This window comes from Anopheles coluzzii, chromosome X (genome assembly GCF_943734685.1).
Source record: "Anopheles coluzzii chromosome X, AcolN3, whole genome shotgun sequence".
NCBI lineage: Eukaryota > Metazoa > Arthropoda > Insecta > Diptera > Culicidae > Anopheles > Anopheles coluzzii.
The window spans coordinates 22,490,778-22,512,423 of NC_064669.1; the positions used below are offsets into that span (position 1 = coordinate 22,490,778).

The 21,646-nt window shown below is 37.1% G+C and overlaps 1 protein-coding gene across 3 annotated transcripts in view; it reads left to right on the forward strand.

Moving 5' to 3' along the window:
• LOC120949533 (uncharacterized) overlaps positions 1–21,646 on the forward strand; it is a 184,827-nt gene that overhangs the window by 31,307 nt on the left and 131,874 nt on the right. For all 3 annotated transcript variants that reach the window (XM_040366905.2, XM_040366896.2, XM_040366913.2), the window contains exon 2: positions 6,425–6,937. In XM_040366905.2, the coding sequence (XP_040222839.1) occupies positions 6,877–6,937 (61 nt within the window). In that variant the 5' untranslated portion in view covers positions 6,425–6,876. The remainder of the gene's footprint in view (positions 1–6,424; positions 6,938–21,646) is intronic.

Here is a 21,646-nt window from a genome sequence, read left to right on the forward strand (position 1 = left end):
TAGTGGATGTTTTGATGAATGTAAGAGGTTTATGGTCAGTAACGAGTGTGAATTTATGACCATACAAATAAGATGTATACTTTTGGACAGACCAAATAATCGCTAAGGCTTCTTTTTCTGTAGTGGAGTATCTGGATTCGGCTTTTTTCGGGTCGCTCTTTTCCTTCTTGGATTTGCGATAAAACTGCGCCAAGAGCGTAGTTGCTTGCATCGGTTGTTAGAATGAACGGTCTTTCGAAATCAGGGTATGCTAATATCTGATCCGAAGCGATAATTTGTTTTAGACTATTGAAAGATGTTTTATACTCTTCATCTTGCGTGTTTATCTTAGTATCCTTTTTTAGGCATTTTGAAAGAGGTTTTGTTAATTTTGAATAGTCTTTGATGAATCTGCGATAGTAGCCTGATAAACCTAAGAATTGTTTGATTTCTTTCTGTGTTGATGGCAGTTTCCATTCTAGGATTTTGGTGATTTTATCTGGATTCGGTTTTATACCTTCCTGAGTAATAACATGTCCTAAAAATTATGTTTCTTTTCTAAGGAATTCGCACTTATCTAGTTGAATTTTGAGGTTAAATTTTGAAAGCCTTTCTAAAACTGTGTTTAGATTTTCTATGTGGTTTTCCAAGTTTTTACCGATGATTATAATGTCATCGAGGTACACGAAACAAATATTTCCTATCAGTCCTGTTAGCACACTGTTCATAGCGCGTTGAAAAGCAGCTGGGGCGTTTTTCAACCCAAAAGGCATTCGATTGAACTCAAAGTGGCCTTGTGCTGTAGAAAACGCTGTCTTCCCTTTATCGTTAGAATCCATCTCGATTTGGTGGAATCCTGATTTGAGGTCGAGTGTTGTAAAATAAACTGATTTACCCAAACTGTCTAGTATTTCTTCAATTTGTGGGATGGGGAATTTTTCGTCAATGGTCTTTTCATTCAACTTGCGGTAGTCGATTACTACTCTGTGTTTTCTCTTTCCCGAGGCATCAACCTTTTTGGGGACTACCCATATTGGCGAGGAATAGGGGCTTGTCGAGTGGGTTATGATACCATTTCGTAGTAGTTCATTAATCTGTTCCTCTACGTCATTTTTAAATGCGTGTGGATATCGATATGATTTTGTAAAAACTGGTGCATCATTAGTGGTAGTTATTTTGTGTTTAACATCTGGTGTAGCTGAAAGTTTTTCTCCTGCTTTTAATAGAAGGTTCTGATTTTTAATAATTGTTCTAAAAAGATGGTCTTTTTCCAAAGTTGAAAGATGAGATGTACGAATTATCTCGCTCAGCATTTCGCTTGTAATTTTTGATTCGGGTTTCATGGGTAAAGGAGTAACAGTTTCAAAATTATTTACTGTAATTTCTAACGCTTTATGTTGTATATTAGGGGGTTTTGGTCTATTTGTCTGTAGTAAAATTGTAGTTTTTTTATTTTTGGCTGAGTATACGCCTGGCTGAACTGTAATTTTTTTACAAAGTTTAGTCGGTTCGTAAACAATCCATTCTCCGTCCGTATTGGTTGGGAGTTACTACATGGTTATAGTTTTTCTCGTTAGGGAAATATTTTTCAAATGGCATAATTACTTTTGAAATTTCAAGTGTTTGTTTTCGGTAATTGAGAATAGCTTCATTTTCTGCTAAAAATTGTGAGCCAATCAATCCATCAAAAAAATTGTGTAATTTTAATTCGTAATATTTTTGTGAGGGAATTTCCTTGTATAAAAGGTTTATTTTTCCGCAGGTATCTATAATTTGTTTTCCCACTATGTTAGTGATTTCGATCTGTTTGATTTCCTTTTTTGTTTTTAAAACACCTGGTTGGATAAGATTCTTATTTGCGCCGGAATCGATCAATAGATTGAGACCTTGTTTAGTGCGTAAATATGGGAGATAGTTGTATTTCTTTTTGGAATTTAAGTATTGTTTTTCAGACTTCCTGCTAGGCGAAAATTTACTTCGTTAAAATGATCCGTTTCATCATCACTGTCACTGTCATTGGACTCTTGTTCCGTTTCAACCTCGTTGTTGTGGAATTGCTTTTTATTTTGTGCGTATTTACTGCGCATTGAAGCATCTACATCCATTGGTTCAGGTTTATCTGAGTTTTTGATTGAAAATTTCTTTTCTGAAATGGCTTCAGTTGGTTTATTATAACTGGTACTTTCATTTTGGTTGAATTTATTCTTAAAAGGTGGTTTATTGGATGGGGTTTGAACATTTTTGGTAAGGCTGCCTGCATTTTGTTCTGTCGCTTTGAACTTACAAAGGAATGCATACGCATCCTCAATGTCTTTAGGTCGAGCGGCTTGGGCGTGCCCAAAGTAATTTCCTCTAAGTCCAGCGATGAATGCAGCAAGTGCGTCTTCATCAATGAATGCATTGATTGCAACCCAATTTGTGCGGTATTGTTCGTTTTGTTTTGCAAGGGTTTTAATATTTTGCACAATTTCTTTAGTTTGGTGGTAATATTTGTGAATACTCATCCCATCGGTCATTTTATTTTGCCACATTTGGCATTTATAGGTGGACAATTCTTGTCGGTCACCTAGCGAAGAAATTAAAATTTCTTTAATTTCGTCGAAATTTTGTGGACTTCCTGAAAGACATAGGATGTCTTTTGCTTTCCCACAAATTTTGTTTGTTACTGCAGTAACGTACATTTGGTACACTGCTGCAGGTACTAGGTCTTTAAACAAAGCTAGTGTGTTATCGGCGGTTGATAACCATGATGCTAGTTGTTTCCGATTGCCCTCAAAAGTTGGCAATGATTTTATAGGGTCAGGAATGCGAAAATAATCGTCAAATGCCCTATTATTACCTGCATTACTTGATGAGGTACTTGCGCTTAGCGCTGTGTATTGGTTCTGGAGAGAAGTGATGGCTCGCATCACCTCGACCAATTGTGTTGCGATCTCTTCCATTTTGTCTCCTTCTGTTTCAAGATTATCGGAGGTTGAAAGATCTCTGTGAGAATCGAACCTTTCAGTTGCTTTCATGTACGAATTTTTCGTTGTGTACGACACTGGGTTGATCTCTTTCTTTTCTTTGTATCACGGGCCCTATCTGGTAGTACTCCCACGATGAGAAAAAGCTACTCCTATCTGGTAGTAAGTCACTTTCTACCTAAGAAACCTATCTGGTAGTATTTCCTAAGGACGCGAGTAAAACTGGTTTTTCAAGCACTGATTTCCACTGAAACACTGTTGCACTTTTTATGAAAATAAAAGAATTACCTACGATTTTTTTTTCTTGCTGTCGTGTCGCGGGTTCGTGATTTAACGATGCTGGTTTTCCTTCCAGGTGGGTAACTGCGTGGGGGATCCTCAACTCCTCGGCGGAATACAGCTTCGATCGATGTTGTCTTCCTGTGTTGCTCCGGATGCGTTGGATAACTTTTATCACTTGCGGGATCACTTTAGTTAGAGTTTTTCCAGTCTCTTACTTTTCCACTTTTGACACAATTACACTCACTTAAATCACTCCGGACGGCTGCGCCAATTATAAGTGCAAGGCTTCACGTTTCATAAAAAAAACTTTATTGCTTAAGCGCAAGCGCTTCTTACACTGAGCTGATCCAAATTACAACTAACTTATTTCTTAAATTCTACAATGCACCTAGCCTTCGATTCTACCCTATAGCTGCTGACTCTGCATATCTGGTATGCGCGTGTCCACGTGCCGGTTCCCGTTGCTATGCGCGTCATGTTGCTATGCGCGCGTGTTCCGGTGATGCGGTCGTTGCGCGTGTCCACGTGTGTCCACGTGTTGGCTTCTTATTACGTGGACTCAGCTATTTGTGTCTACGTAAATATATATATATATATATATATATATATATATATATATATATATATATATATATATATATATATATATATATATATAGATATATATATATAGATATATATATTAGTGTTGGGAATTTCGCTAAAAAAAAGGAACGGAACGGAACTAGTTCATTTTTCAAAAAGAACGGAACGTGAACCTGGGGTGCAAAAGAACCGACCCAGAGCATAGAAGCCAAACTGTCTTCCGGGGGGGGGGGGGGGGGGTCATATAGGACACCAAATCTAGATGGGTTCAACCTATTCCCAGTAATAATATAATATTCCCAGTGCTAATATAAAACATGCATTTATTATCGGCCATTTTTTTAACTTTTTATATGCGACGACCATTTTCTGTCAGAGCTTTCCTGTACCACTAATAGGCTTGGCTATCAGTAACTTATTAAATGCCCATAGCAGGATAATCATCCCAGCGTATGGGGGTCGATGTTATTGAGTGCTACGAGTTGACGATTGTATCACGAGATTGACTAATTATTTGAATTTCACTTACTATTTCAAACAAATAGTTTTTTCATACAAATTGTTTACAAGATCACAGCACTCAAACGGTTGTCGAATGGAACAGAATGCTTCAAATCGAATGGCCAAATATTGGAATCATGCCGAGTGCCAAGATCATGTGGACATCGTGGCATAAAAAATAAATACATTTTATTTTTCGTTGTTCATACTCGCATATCATAATACATCTTTTCCAACCCGTTCTGCCATATGAGTACTAATTTAAATTTTATAATAGTTATTTGTCTAGTTTAGACTAGCTAAATTATAACAAAAAGTAGAATAGATGTTACAAATTGCACCATAATACCAAATGCAGCACCCTTTTTGGTTTCGCTTATCACGATTTTTATATACGATACGCGACGAAGTGCGATGAATATTCCTGTGAGCATGGGAGAGTGCACAGGCAACACATACTGTATGCGAGAAAGAGTGAACAGTTATCTTGCATGCAGCAAGCAACAGCCGGACAAAGCCGGTTTTTTCAAAGAACGGAACGCACGAACGATAGCACCTTGCTAACAATATTGAAGCGGCAAAGACCGGAACGGAACGGAACGAACGGAAAGAACGGAAAGAACGGAATGAACGGAACGGAACGATTTTGTATAAAGGATCGGAACGGAACGGCCTACATAAAGAACGGAACTTTTTTACTAGGTTCGGACCGGAACGGCCAACACTAATATATATATATATATATATATATATATATATATATATATATATATATATATATATATATATATATATATATATATATATATATATATATATATATATATATATATATATATATATATATATATATATATATATATATATGTATATATACACACAGTGCGTATATATACATATATACACAGTGTGTATATATGTATATATATACATATATACACACTGTGCGTAGCAAGGATTGCCTATCCGGCTACGTGGTAATGAATAAAGTCTCGAAAGCCTGTATAGGCCGGCATGTCTACCTAGGACGTTACGCCAAATAGAAGAAGAAGGTCAAGTATTGATGAATTTCTGTAGGGGTCTCTAGGGACATAAGTTTGTTTATTTGGGTAATAAATAGAAAATTGACCTCTTCGTGATTCCTCAAAAAGGATTTTCCTGCTTGATTACGACAAGCACAATTTCACATTTTGTGGTGAGCATGAAGATTACCACAGATGAAATCATATCTTCTCTTGACGTTACTTTTATAATGTCATTTTTGAATACATGCATATTATCATTCGAGCCGGGATGATATGCAGTGATTAATGTTAAACTATTTTACTTCGTGAAAATTGTAGCTCCTATTGTTTCAATTATTGAGAAGTTTGAGTGTTTCATCAACTGGTGTTTCATTTTTTTACTAACAAGAACCATCACTCCTTCTTTGGGGCCCAATAATCTATCTAGTCTAAAGCTACAATATCCTGACATGTTAAACACGTGCACCGGTTTTAGGAACGTTTCCACAAACATCATGTGATGCTGATATTGTTTTCATTTAAAAAATGGGTCAACTCTGTTTTTTAGTAACAATGCCGTCGGCATTCTAATATGATACTCGTACGCTACCTTCGAAATCCATCACGGGAAACAAAATTTTGCAACCACTTGGAAGATTGCTGTTATCTGGAGTTTGCTTTTGCATCAATATAGCTTTTTGAATACTTTCTCAACAATGGAAATTATTTGTTCTGCGCAAAACAGCTCCTCAGGAGCCGTAAATCTTTCACCCTGACCTATGCGCGTTGGTATCGAATTAGATGTGTGTTGCGTAGGTTTGTTTAATCGTGAATTTACTTTGGAAGTTTAGGAAAGTTTCCTAAGGTCGGTCGATAGCCTTTCGTAGTGTTTGTAATGCGTTTTGCTACGACGGGACGTTTTGGACAGTCCAAACAGCCCGGTGTGTGGTTTGCTTTGCAATTGGCGACGTGCATTTTTGTATGGATTTTATCGAAAAAAAATATGTGTGTGTGTGTGTGTGTGTGTGTGTGTGTGTTTTCGTTTTTGTTTTTGTTTTCTCAACGTAACCTATTTTCTAATCATATTTTAACCATTTCCTTCCACAGGCACATTTACCTTTCCCAACAAATTTGTTATTAACAAGTTGCAACTCGGGTTTTTGCAGTGATTTACAGAACCTCACGATTCCAACTTTTGTTGTGTTCGAAACAATTTGCTTACTGTGCATTTTTGTTCATATCTTCATGTTTAAATCGTGCAAACCGTGTGCGGCAACTATACCATCTTCAACTAGCTCTCCTATCAAACGTGCAACTATCATCTCGTTATCCATTAGTTTTGAAACAAACAACCGGTACACATTTTATTTATTTGGTCTCACTTTTGTTTTGGTGTCAAAACGGTAATTTGAAGTTCATTCATAGTGTGTGATTTCAACTTATCACCGCTTTATGCCGTCAATCTAGTGTTTCAAATTAACACCGTTTTCTAACTACAAGTAACATCAGCAGTATTGACCCATTTTCGTACACAACAACAACAACTAAGGATACTAATAATGGATACGGTTTGGGCTACATTTGTGTTATTAAATATCGTCATCATTTATGGACAAACATGTAAGTAGATATTTATTTATTTAAAAAAATTATATAGATATATGAGAAAAAAAAACATTATATGAAGATATGTGACCGTTTGCTTTTCCAGTCATTTTATCATTTTAACTAGAAAGTGGATATTCAGGTTGTCACTCAAATAATCTTCATCATTAGCGGGATGCAAGTTGAAAGTTTCAGACAAAGGTGTAAAAACAATCAAGCATAAAAAAATCGGGTTCAATTTAAAATTTTCAATTTGAAATGATTTAAAACAATTCAAATACATTCTAAGGGTGGATTAATGGGTGGGACTTAAGTTAAAACATACAAGCTTCACTTATATATAACTATGCAGCCAGATAGTCAGGACTTGCTAAGCGCCATGCTTAGCCCGAACTGTACTATCCGGCTGCATGGTACAAAATAAGTCTGAAAAGCATAACTAGGCCGGCATGACCGCGTAGGTCGTTGCGCCAATAAAAAGAAGTAAACACTATATGTTACTTCAAGTAGCAGTCGACTCTATCGAAATGATTCGCACAAAACTCGCGTTAACTAGTTTTTTTGAACACTGTTTATTTTGTAATTCACAAGCGTTAAAAGATTCACTATTCTCTAGCGGCTTTAGCGTACGAATGGGGTCAACGGCTTTCAGACGACCCCAAGTGACATTTGCTCGAAATTGTTTTCCCATATCTGCTCGATTAGTACTCGATACGGTTAAAATTGTGAATTTGTGTGTGATCAAGTGTGTTGCAAGCGCCAAGACTTAATGTGTTGGTAAATTAGACGTTTCTCTACCAATGGACAATGCCGTCAAGCTCATTTTTCTTCATAGCTATGGTTTTTTGATGAAAAACAATAACTAATTTTGTGTGACGTTATTATATAAAAAATGTGTATTTTTAAAATATAAAATGGGTACATGACCAACTATAACGATAGGAAACACCATTTCCGAGCGAATCTAGAAGAAAGTAACGAAACAGCCGCATCACAGTTGATTTTAAAGGACTTTTTCTAAATTCCCTTAAACTAGTTCAGTTTAAGGGAAGTTTAAGGCTCCAGTTTAAGGGAATTTGCTCGAATTCCCGATTATTCGTGCTATAAAATGTCAGTTGGGACGGCACCACCCAATTGACATTTTCGAGCACGAATAATCGGGAATTCGAGCAAATTCCCTTAAACTGCACCAGTTTAAGGGAATTTAGAAAAAAGGCCTTTAAAATTAACTGTGATGCGGTTTTTTCGTTGTTTTCTTCTAGATTCGCTCGAAAATGATGTTTCCTATCGTTATAATTGATCAGGTAGCCATTTTATACTTAAATAATATTCATTTTTTATAAAATAACGTCACACAAAATTAGCTTTTGTTTTTCATCAAAAATCTAAGCTATGTGTGTAAAATGAGCTCGACGGCATCGTCAATCGATAGAAGCAAGTCTAATTTACGAACTCACCAAATTTTAGCGCTTTCAACACACTTGATCAGACACAAATCCACAATTTCAAGCGTATCGAGTACTAATCGAGCAGATATGGGAAAACAATTTCGAGCAAATGTCACTTGGGCACGATCACCACGGATTATCCAGCTTCACGGACGTTAATTCGCCACGATCCTTCCCAACTGACATTTTATAGCAGGAATAATCGGGAATTCGAGCAAATACTTTATATATATATATATATATATATATATATATATATATATATATATATATATATATATATATATATATATATATATATATATATATATATATATATATATATATATATATATATATATATATATATATATATATATATATATATATATATATATATATATATATATATATATATATATATATATATATATATATATATATATATATTAATATATATAGTTATGCGAGGGACATATTAAGTCTTATAAAAAAAACATTTATTTTTCTTAATCAACCTAATGCGTCTATCGCTGGTGAGTTACAATTCTGAACTGACTTAAACTCCCTAGTCCTAACTAGCTCGAGCCTAAGCCTATTGCGCCGATGTTTCACGATGTCATCTTCGGGCGGATGTTCTACGACGGTTGTCTTCGGGCGGATGCTCCACGACGGTTGCGTTCGGGCGGATGCTCCACGATGGTTGTCTACGGGTAGATGCTGGTGATCGCTGCTCCATCGGGCATGGCACATTTTATGCTAGCTCAGCATAAAATGTGTTCTGCGATGTTTCGCTGTGCCGAACCATGGGAGGGTGCTATGATGATCTTGTGGTGTGGTTCTCGCGAGAGGAAGTAGATGTCTGCTTTGCTTCCGTTTAGCTGGAACTACACCCTATGTGTGTAACATAACTCCTCCGGGGGTAGATTGAAGTTCGTCCTCGAAGTTCTCGCTGGGTCGTGTCTTCTCGACTTTGCGCGATCTTCTGATGATTGCTGATTCAATGGTGATATTCGTGTATTTTCTTGTTTTTATGTACACGAATACAATGATCGTCAGTATTGCTATTGTAATAGTTATGCTTCCAAATATTGTGAAAGTAATTTTCACATGAGAATACTGCTTTAATGCGATATGTTCGAGATGTTTTCTGTTGGAAATCATTTCATTTTGGATTTTTGTAATGTTTGCTGTTTCTATGATATTCCAATTTACTGTAAGATTGGGGTACAGGGATATCGAAGCTCCTAGTACTTCTCTTGCACTTGTTGTTGTTTCTTCTGGCGTGAAGGTGTGGTTATCAATTGATATTGTGCAATTATTGAATGTAAGAATGAAGTTCCCGTTAAGTATTCGATCGTGCGGTCCACAGTTCGATTTTACTTGCGAATTTTTTACGTTATTCAGCAAGATTTTATTGTTCGTAACGAGAGTGACCATTGTTTTGTCGTCTTCAATAGCTTGGCAGTTGCTTTCTTTGCCTTCTAATATTGGCATGAGGCAGGTGTCTTTGAACGGTTTTGTGTATTCGCCTAGCTGCACCAAGTCGAATGGTTTGTTTGTTAAAAATATTCCTTGTTTGCTCATAATGATGTATTGTGGTATGTTAACTATAGTTGAATCGTTTAAGGTGAGCGGTACGATTTGGAATATTTTACAATTATTTTCGACTTTGGGAATTTCCAATATGTAAAACAACATCTTTTCTTTTATAGCAATTTTTGGTATTGCGTATTTCAAGGCTTCTTCTGGGAATTGCGTTTGAATACCTTGGTTGTTGATTATCGTTTCGATAGCAAATATCTCGTTAATGGATAGCAGTTTACTATTCGTTAGTTGTATACGTGTTCGTAGGATTGCATATTCTATGTCTTCTAAAATGCGGTTGGTTGCATCCATGTATACTAGTAAAGTAATTGCATCTATTTCTTGTAACAATAGCTTTTCTTTAGTTGAGTGTTTTTCTATCAGCAAGTTGATCGTTACAGTCATTTCGGCAATTTTGTTATTAATAACATTGTTAATGTTGATTTGTGCATTGTTTTCACTGATCAGGTCATTTAGCTGATGATTCGAAGGTCTTCGGCGTCTGGTGTACCCGCAAGCCATTTCCAAGCTGATCCTAGCATATCCCAACGCTTGTGACGGTTTCTTGAAGGCGCTAGTTGGTTAAGTCTATCTTTGATTTCCTTACTCCTTTCTGTTATTAAGTTTGATATAGGGAGGTTCTTATTGACTTTTCTTGCTATCTCTTCAAATTTAATTACATTGTGTTCGATATTCGTCATATTGATTGGATGTATGATTTTCATTATACCGTTTTGAATTTTACATTCTTGCTTCTCTATGAGTAGTACGGGATCCTGATTGAGATTCCTGATTTGGAGAGATGCACCATGGACGTAAGTTATTAGGATGGTCATCAATATTAGTTTTTGCATCTAAAAAGATAAAGATTTAATTCGTTTAATTTTGTTTTTGTTTCTTTAGATATTCTTAAAATTTTTAAACGTTCTTGTGTTATTTTGTAAAACTTTTGTTGGATTTGCCCTGGGGTCTAACTTTTTCCTAATGTTTGGTTTAACATAAACTTCATTGTTTTCTTCAAGGTCTGGGGGTTCTTCTTTTTGTTCATTTCGCTTGATTTGGATTAGTTTAGCATTTTCTAAGTTTTCTTTTACTTTCTTGAATAACTCCTGAATATTTTCGTTTCGCCTGTTTGTTTGGTTAAAAACAATTTCATTTGGGGTAAACTTTGTTGACGAATGTACCGAGCTATTATATAAAGATACTGCTAACAGTATTTTTTCTTCGGTATTTAAATCGGGAAACTTGTGTTTATTTGTGTTAAATACCTCGATGATTGTGGAATGAGTTTTTTCTACTTGACCATTTGATTCTGAACAAGAGGCATAAACTAATTCAACATTCAGGTTAGCTAAATAGTTTTGAAGTTGTATAGATCTGAAGGTCGTCTCATGATCTGTTACTATTTGTGTAGGGATTTCGTATGTTGAAAAATATTGTGCTAATGCATTTTTAACATCGGTTAGATTTTTCGTTTCAATTTTTATAAGTTGAGCATGTTTTGAAAATGAATCCACTAGTGAAAGGAAGTTTTTATTATCGATTTGAAAAATATCCATGTGAACACGTTGAAACGGTGTTTCCGTTACTGGTCTAGGGGATAATTTTATATTGTATGGTTTCCTTTCATATTTATGTATATTACAGATTCTACATAAATTGCATACTTTTTTGATTTTGGATATCATTTTGGGGAAAAAATAAGCTCTTTTTAATTGATTTTCAACTTCAGTTATTCCTCTATGAGCTCTATCAAGTTCTTTGGAAACAATAGCGTCTTGTATGTTTTCATTGGTAACATCTTGTACAATTTTCTGAGTGAGAACAAAATGTCCTTTTTGATTAAAAAATTTACGGTATACAGACTGTACCAATGGAATTATCTCTTCCGGTGCCATTATTGCAGATTGTTTATTGTTGTGAAAAGCTATAAGTTTTTCTTTAATATCTGATTCATCAAATTGAGGTTTACAGATAACTACTCTTCGAAAATTAGGAAAGGGACTTTCTGTAATTGTTGAATCGATATGCGAAATTTTAAATATTATTTGGTTACGATAATTATTAATGGGTCTTTCTGAAAAGTGAAAGAAATAGTTGTCAGAAGTTTCAGCTGAATGAACTGTATCTGAATCACTTTCGGATGTTGGTGGGTTATTATGTTGAGAATCTGAAATGGAATTTGTTACGTTAGCATTCATATCCATTGTGAGATGGTTCTTCCGTTCTTCAAGTGGTGCCTTGTTTTTTGTTTCTGAAAGACAGGAAATGGTATTAGTTTGATCTTTTCGACTCAAAGCGTCAGCAACAACGTTTGCTTTTCCTTCTTCGTATTGTATATCGTAGTCAAAGTTTTCTAGTTCCAATCTCCATCTAAGAATTTTAGAATTTTTGGTGGAAGTTTTAATAAATGTCAACGGTTTGTGATCCGTTATCAATGTGAATTTTTGACCATAGAGATATGGATAGTATTTATTTACTGCCCAAATTATTGCTAAGGCTTCTTTTTCTGTTGTAGAATAATTATGTTCTGTTTTATTTCATGATCTGCTTGCGAATGCAATTGGTCGTTCTATTTTGTCTTGTACTTGTGATAGTACTGCTCCTAATGCATTGTTGCTTGCATCTGTCGTTAGGATAAATGGTAGGTTGAAGTTAGGGTATGAAAGTATTTGGTCTGATGTCAAGATGTTTTTAAGTTTTTCGAATGCTTGTGTGTAATTTGTATCGTTAACATTTACTGTTTCTTCTTTTTTTAGGTATTGTATCAAACGTTTGGCAAGTTTCGAAAAGTCTTTGATAAAACGTCTGTAATATCCTATCAGTCCAAGGAATTGTTTAATTTCTTTCTGGTTGGTTGGGAGTTTCCAGTTTTTTATTTTTTCTATTTTAGTTGGGTCTGGTTTTATCCCTTCTGCTGTTATTACATGTCCCAGGAATTCTGTTTCTTTTTTTAAGAATTCACATTTATCAAGCTGAATTTTCAAATTAAATTCAGATAATCGTTTCAATATAATTGAAATATTTTGCAAATGATGTTTTAAATTGTTACCAGTGATTATTATGTCATCTAAAAAGACATAACAAAATTTTCCTATAAATTCTTGAAGTATGTTATTCATTACTCTTTCGAATGTGGCAGGAGCGTTTTTGAGACCAAAAGGCATTCTTGTAAATTCAAAATGACCTTTGTCTGTAGAAAAAGCGGTTTTTGCACTGTGTTTTGGATCCATTTCGATTTGGTGGAATCCAGATTTCAAATCTAGTGTTGTGAAATATTGTGATTTTCCTAGACTATCTAAAATGTCTTCGATTTGTGGAATAGGAAATTTATCATCGATGGTTTTTTCATTAAGTTTAGGGTAATCTATGACGACTCTAATTTTCTTTTTACCAGAAGCGTCTGTTTTTTTCGGTACAACCCAAATTGGTGACGAATATGGACTTGATGAGGGCTGAATAACACCTGTTTTTAGCATTTCTTGAATCTGTTCCTCTACATCTTTTTTAAAGTGATGAGGATATCTGTAAGTTTTTGTGTAGGTTGGCATATTATCATTAGTGATAATTTAATGTTTTATAGCTGTAGTGCAGGTCAACTTTTCGTTTTCTCGTAGTAAAACATTTTTGTTTTCGAGAATGATTTGATATAATTGTTCTTTTTCAAAATTTGAAAGGTGGCTTGTGCGAATAATTTTATCTAGAGTTTCTTCATTGATAGCATCGTTATATTCTATTGGAATAGGAGTTATAGTTTCAAAATTATTAACGTTGATATTAAGTTCTTTGTCATAGGATTTTATTTTCTTTTTACTGCTCAGGATTTTAACTATAGTTTTGTTGTCACTGGCGTTGTATAGACCTGGTTCAATAACGGTGTCATTATCAAATTTTTGGAAGGTTGGGACTAACCAATCTCCGTCTGTATTTGTTTTTACTTCGATGTTATGTGAGTATAGTTTTTTTGCCGGATAATATTTTTTAAATGGTATTTCAATATTTTCAATTTCTAGTTGTTCTTTTTTGTAATTAATAATGGCATTGTTTCTAGCCAAATATTCGGATCCTAAGATACCGTCGAAAAAGTGATGGAAGTTTAGTTCATAATAGGTTTGGCAAGGAAGGTTATAGCCAATAAGATTTGCTTTGCCTTTCTTCTCAATGGTGTGCTTTCCTGAAATATTTTTTATCATTATATTTTCAGTACTTTTGCAATTTCTTACTATTCCTGGGCGAATGACATTTTTGTTCGCTCCAGTGTCTATTAATATTTTTATGGTTTGTTGAGTTATACTGTTTTGACTTGTTAGGTAAGGAAGGTAGTCTACGTTTTTTCTGGGTTTATTTTTCCCCAACAAAAATTTATATCGATATTTTCTTCTTCATCTGATTCCGAATCAGATGGTACTTCGTTGGAGCACACTTCATTGTTATGAAGTTGCTTCCGGTTGAGGGTCAACTTACTTTTAGTTGATTCCACTTCCATGGGTTGTGGAAATTTTTCTTTTTTGCTCTCATATTTTTCGTTGCCATGATTTGGTGAATATCTATCTCTCGTTTTATATTCTTGATTTTTGGGATTTTGAATCTGATTTTTGGATTGAGATGGTTGTGTCGAATCGATACGATTCGCGACATTTTCCGAACATTTAAATTTGCATACGAAAGCGTATGCTGCTTCCAAATCCTTGGGAGTAGCTGCTTGCGCATAACCGAAATAAGGTTGTTTTAGGCCAGCTAAAAATGCTGCTAAACCATCCTCTTCAATAAAATCATTTATAGCGTCCCAATTTTTTCGATATTTTTCGTTCAGTTTAGCTTGGGTTTTTATACTTTGCATGATCTCATTGATTTTATTGTAATATTTGTGAATGCTCATATTATCAGTCATTTTAGTTTGCCAAAGTTGACTTTTATAATAGGTAATCTCTTGTCGATCTCCTAAGGCGTTTAAGAGAATCTCTTTTATTTCTAGAAAAGTGTTAGGGTTTCCAGCAAGACAAATTATATCTTTCGCTCTTCCTTCTATTTTATTTATTACGGCTGTAACAAATATTGACATCTGTTGTTCTGACACGATGCCATGAAAAATCTGTAAGGTGCTTTCGGCTGTGTTTAGCCATGATGTTAATTGTTTTCTATTACCGTCGAATTTCGGTAATGATTTTATCGGGTCAGGGATTTTGCATAGAGATTCGTATGAGTCCAATCTTAGTTCTCCTGTCGTTTGTCTCAATTGATTAGCTTGCAGATTCTGCACAACTTGTCGCAGAGCAAGAATTTCATTTTGCAATGATTTCATTTCCATTTCGTTTAAGTTCAACGAATTGACTGATGGAATATCCGATTTAAGTGGAATATGTGAATACTCTTCGGAGTGTTCCGAACTAGAGCCTTCCGTATCCGAATCGGTGTGGCCAAGTTTTTTACTGAACAGTTCCATTGCTTTCTTTAAAGTGTTTTGTGTTTTGGGTAACTTCGGCATTAACTTGTTTTGTTTTATTTGGTATCGCGGGCCCTATCTGGTAGTACTCCCTACAATGTCACAAATTTCGTCTATCTTGTAGTGCGAAAATTGTGTAAAAGTAACACCTATCTAATAGTATGTATAATTTCTACTTGCACGGTCTATCCCCGACAGACAAAGAGAGTGAAATTTACAGGCCAGGGGCATGTAGAAATAGGGGGAAGGGGTTCGGTCGAAGTTGTATTGTCCGCCATAGTCGAGCGGAAGTGATTTTTTTCCGAATTGAGAGTAAGCGCGCGCAGCGCTCTCTCGTTTGCCTTCAAATTACACGGGGCGCTCTCGCGATACAAAACAGCTGATCAGCTGATACCCCCTCCCTCCCGTTTTTTTCCTCTCGCGCTGCGCTGGATGCGCGGATCAGCTGTTCTTGCTCTCTCGCGTTTCTTTCGGTTTGCGCTGCGCTGTTGCCGCACTTGCGTGCTGCGCTGAACACCCCCTCCCCTTCGTTTCTTTCGTTGCGCGTTGTGCGCTGTGCGCTTTCGTTCACTTTGATTTGCTGCGTAATAAAATCGCATGCATCGAAATAAATTTAATTACATCAAACTCGTTTGATATTTTTACACTTTATTGAAACTTAAAGCACAGTTCCACACATCGCGAACCACAATCTTGCCACAAAGCCACACATATTTTTTATTATAAATATTAAAAAAATAATCGTCACTTCAAGCACCCGCCTTACTGCCTGTATGTTGTTTATGTTGAATACTGTAAAAAAGCATTGAAATAAAGCAGCATAATTTACATATTCATGTTGAATTATGAAAGATTAACGCTGCTTTATTTCAATGCGCACAACACTTCAACACTTGAAAATACGACCGAGGCCGTAATAATGTTAATTGAAATAAATAACACTTCAATACTTCACTTCAAATTACATCGAGCGCCCGGGACTTAGGCTAAAACGCGCGCGGCCTCACGCTGCGAAGGCTTGAACTGTACTGACGATTTTGTGTGGTAGCAAGAAAGGGAACGCACGAGGAACACTCGCTGCACTAGTGCGAGCGAGACACCGACACCAGCAAGCCGCTGCGAGAAAACCAAACTGAGCGCGCTGGCTGAAAGTGAACGCACACATTCACACATGTGTGATTGTGTGAGTGCGAAAACTGTGTAGAAGGCAAAACACGCTCTCGCCGCCGCGTAATTCCGCGTATTTCCAACCGTCTCCCCCTGCTTCTACATGCCCCTCGCCTGAAAGACGCACACTTTTACATTCTCATTGCTAGTAGGGTCTGGTAGTGCCTTGCAAGGACGTGAATGTCACAAACTCGTACACTCGCGATTTTCGTTTGTAAGTAATTGTCACCAAATATTTACGTTTTGCTGTCGTGTCGCGGGGTTCGTGCTAGTTTTATTCTTGAAGCGCGGGGAATCCTCAACTCCTCGGCGGAATGTTTCCTTTGGTGCTCTGGATGCTTTTTTTTCTTTTTGCGGGATCGCTTCGACGAAATTTGTTAGATTCCGCCTTTCCACTTTTTACACTTTAAGAATTAAGAATTAACACTCCGGACGGCTGCGCCAGTTATGCGAGGGACATATTAAGTCTTATAAAAAAAACATTTATTTTTCTTAATCAACCTAATGCGTCTATCGCTGGTGAGTTACAATTCTGAACTGACTTAAACTCCCTAGTCCTAACTAGCTCGAGCCTAAGCCTATTGCGCCGATGTTTCACGATGTCATCTTCGGGCGGATGTTCTACGACGGTTGTCTTCGGGCGGATGCTCCACGACGGTTGCGTTCGGGCGGATGCTCCACGATGGTTGTCTACGGGTAGATGCTGGTGATCGCTGCTCCATCGGGCATGGCACATTTTATGCTAGCTCAGCATAAAATGTGTTCTGCGATGTTTCGCTGTGCCGAACCATGGGAGGGTGCTATGATGATCTTGTGGTGTGGTTCTCGCGAGAGGAAGTAGATGTCTGCTTTGCTTCCGTTTAGCTGGAACTACACTCTATGTGTGTATATATATATATATATATAAATATATATATATATATATATATATATATATATATATATATATATATATATATATATATATATATATATATATATATATATATATCTATTTATATATAAATATATATATATATATATATATATATATATATATATATATATATATATATATATATATATATATATATATATATATATATATATATATATATATGTAAGGAATAAAAATACGAGGAAACGAATGTACGAGTTCAAAGTTCTTTATTTAGACGTGTTTAGTACAACAAACCGATCGCGACTGACTGATCCGCAAGTGCTCCCGTTTTTATAGCTATCCTATCATCTCCTATCTCGCTCACTCATCTCTTCGTTTCTCTTTCTCCTGATGTCCTTCGTCATCGCTCGCTTCGTTCCTCTTTCGTTCATCCCATTTCTTTCTAGGAACTTACATATATATATATTTATATATATATATATATATATATATATATATATATATATATATATATATATATATATATATATACCGAACGTACCCGAACGTCGGGTACCGAACGTACCCGAAAGGTATGCATGATTCACTCATCAGGATATGAAGGGAAGGACAAGGCAAAAAAAACTCAGAAAAGTTTCCTCACAGCTACACATGTCCTCTATATACGTTGTCTATGCATCTCGCTCGGTATCACAGCGGTATATGGCAGGCAAGTAGTACAATTGCTGCTACCTGATACGCACATATGTTTAACGAACATAACTAGGCATGTGTAAAATGAACGAGAATCGCACCGTTCGAACAGTTCGGTAAAGTGCACGAACGAACGAGGTTCTTAACAAAAAGAACGACCAGGACTTTTGGAAGAAACTGACTACACCGAACGCGTTCAAACGTTCCGTTCAGTGTTCGACGGACCACATAAACGTGGTAATAAAACGTGCAAAATCATATTGCTTTCTCGCTCTTTCTCGCACCGTGCGAACGGGTCGTCAGATATCAAAATGTACCCTGATGGTGTTGAAATCGTACCCATACAACTCAATTCCTCGAACGCCGTCGAATTTGTCCAGCGGTGTTCGATACGTGTGCTGTTGGTGTGGAAATCGTACCTACACAACTGAATTCATCGAACGCGTTCGATCTGATCCGTTAGTGTTCGATCTGTGTTCTGTTGGTATGTAAATCGTACCTACACAACTGAATTCATCGAACGCGTTCGAACTGGTGTTCGATCTGTGTTCTGTTGGTGTGTAAATCGTACCTACACAACTGAATTCATCGAACGCGTTCGAACTGGTGTTCGATCTGTGTTCTGTTGGTATGGAAATTATACCTATACAATTCAATAGATCGAGCCCGTTCAAACGGATTAGTCATTGTTCGCGAATGAACTGAACTGAATTGATTGCGCTCATCATGTTGATCCACATTTAAGTAGTTTTTTTTTAATAAAATCCTGGAGTGTGTATAAGGCATGGGGTACAATATATGCAGGAGACATTTTTGCTCGTATTAGTTTTTTACATGCTAGTTTTTGGTCGGTTTTGCGATGGATTGTGTTGACCAGACAGCCGAGTGTTTAATGTTTTTAAATTATTGGTTTCAACCGCAGAATGAGTACTTCTTTGGCTACAGTATGCGTCTATGGTGGGTAAATGAAAAAGATAACGAGCGTTTTTGTGAATAAAAACCCCATGAAACAAAGAACGAAAGAATCGTCGTTCGCGTTCGGTTCTTTTTGGTAAGCGAACTAGTTCGTTCGCGTTCGGTGAAAAGAATCGTTTTGCCCATGCCTAAACATAACTATTTGGAATGAGAGGGCGCAGATTTTTTCATGATTTTGTATGACTTTGGCTGTTTTGGATCACACGTGTAGGCGCTGACATTCAGCGCAGATTCACGAGATTCGCTTTGCGCTTCTGGAGGATCAAAGTGGACTAGGACGGTCGATGTGCGCTGTTAGGTATCGAGTCACTGAAGCAACGCAATTGTAACACCCAGAGGTTATTTGTTGCGGGACTGCTGGACAACTCCATTGACTCACCGGCGCTGCTAGCCTCCACTATTACATCCCAACGCGATCGCTCTGCGCTAGATGATCTCACAAATATACGATAATATATATATATATATATATATATATATATATATATATATATATATATATATATATATATATATATATATATATATATATATATATGTATATTTGTGAGATCATCTAGCGCAGAGCGATCGCGTTGGGACGTAATAGTGGAGGCTAGCAGCGCCGGTGAGTCAATGGAGTTGTCCAGCAGTCCCGCAACAAATAACCTCTGGGTGTTACAATTGCGTTGCTTCAGTGACTCGATACCTAACAGCGCACATCGACCGTCCTAGTCCACTTTGATCCTCCAGAAGCGCAAAGCGAATCTCGTGAATCTGCGCTGAATGTCAGCGCCTACACGTGTGATCCAAAACAGCCAAAGTCATACAAAATCATGAAAAAATCTGCGCCCTCTCATTCCAAATAGTTATGTTTAGGCATGGGCAAAACGATTCTTTTCACCGAACGCGAACGAACTAGTTCGCTTACCAAAAAGAACCGAACGCGAACGACGATTCTTTCGTTCTTTGTTTCATGGGGTTTTTATTCACAAAAACGCTCGTTATCTTTTTCATTTACCCACCATAGACGCATACTGTAGCCAAAGAAGTACTCATTCTGCGGTTGAAACCAATAATTTAAAAACATTAAACACTCGGCTGTCTGGTCAACACAATCCATCGCAAAACCGACCAAAAACTAGCATGTAAAAAACTAATACGAGCAAAAATGTCTCCTGCATATATTGTACCCCATGCCTTATACACACTCCAGGATTTTATTAAAAAAAAACTACTTAACACTTTGACCGCCAGCCTGACGTCACAGTTTTTGAGTGAGCACGTAGCGCATGGCAAGAGAGCGATGAGAGTGACAGTTTCTTGGGCCATTGTTATCACTCTTTTGTTTCATTGCGATAAGCGGCGTAGCACATGTCGTTCTCGTTCTCTCTTTCCTACCTCATTCGTTCTCAAGAGAATCACTGAGCGTCAGATACATAGCTGAGTGGTGAGCAAAGCCGTCATACGAAATCATATGACGCGGCGCTTAAAGTGTTAAATGTGGATCAACATGATGAGCGCAATCAATTCAGTTCAGTTCATTCGCGAACAATGACTAATCCGTTTGAACGGGCTCGATCTATTGAATTGTATAGGTATAATTTCCATACCAACAGAACACAGATCGAACACCAGTTCGAACGCGTTCGATGAATTCAGTTGTGTAGGTACGATTTACACACCAACAGAACACAGATCGAACACCAGTTCGAACGCGTTCGATGAATTCAGTTGTGTAGGTACGATTTACATACCAACAGAACACAGATCGAACACTAACGGATCAGATCGAACGCGTTCGATGAATTCAGTTGTGTAGGTACGATTTCCACACCAACAGCACACGTATCGAACACCGCTGGACAAATTCGACGGCGTTCGAGGAATTGAGTTGTATGGGTACGATTTCAACACCATCAGGGTACATTTTGATATCTGACGACCCGTTCGCACGGTGCGAGAAAGAGCGAGAAAGCAATATGATTTTGCACGTTTTATTACCACGTTTATGTGGTCCGTCGAACACTGAACGGAACGTTTGAACGCGTTCGGTGTAGTCAGTTTCTTCCAAAAGTCCTGGTCGTTCTTTTTGTTAAGAACCTCGTTCGTTCGTGCACTTTACCGAACTGTTCGAACGGTGCGATTCTCGTTCATTTTACACATGCCTAGTTATGTTCGTTAAACATATGTGCGTATCAGGTAGCAGCAATTGTACTACTTGCCTGCCATATACCGCTGTGATACCGAGCGAGATGCATAGACAACGTATATAGAGGACATGTGTAGCTGTGAGGAAACTTTTCTGAGTTTTTTTTGCCTTGTCCTTCCCTTCATATCCTGATGAGTGAATCATGCATACCTTTCGGGTACGTTCGGGGTATAAGCCCTGTCCCTCTCATGTTAATGGTGAATATAGAATCGTATGCAATCGACTCTGTATTCGGGCGTTGGCAGGCCCGTGGGCGCCGTTCGTACGCAGACAATCGACTCCAAACGGGATGGGGCGAGCGGCTGATGGCCACCATACTACCGAAGCGTATTCCAACACTGGTCGCACCAAAGCGCGGTAT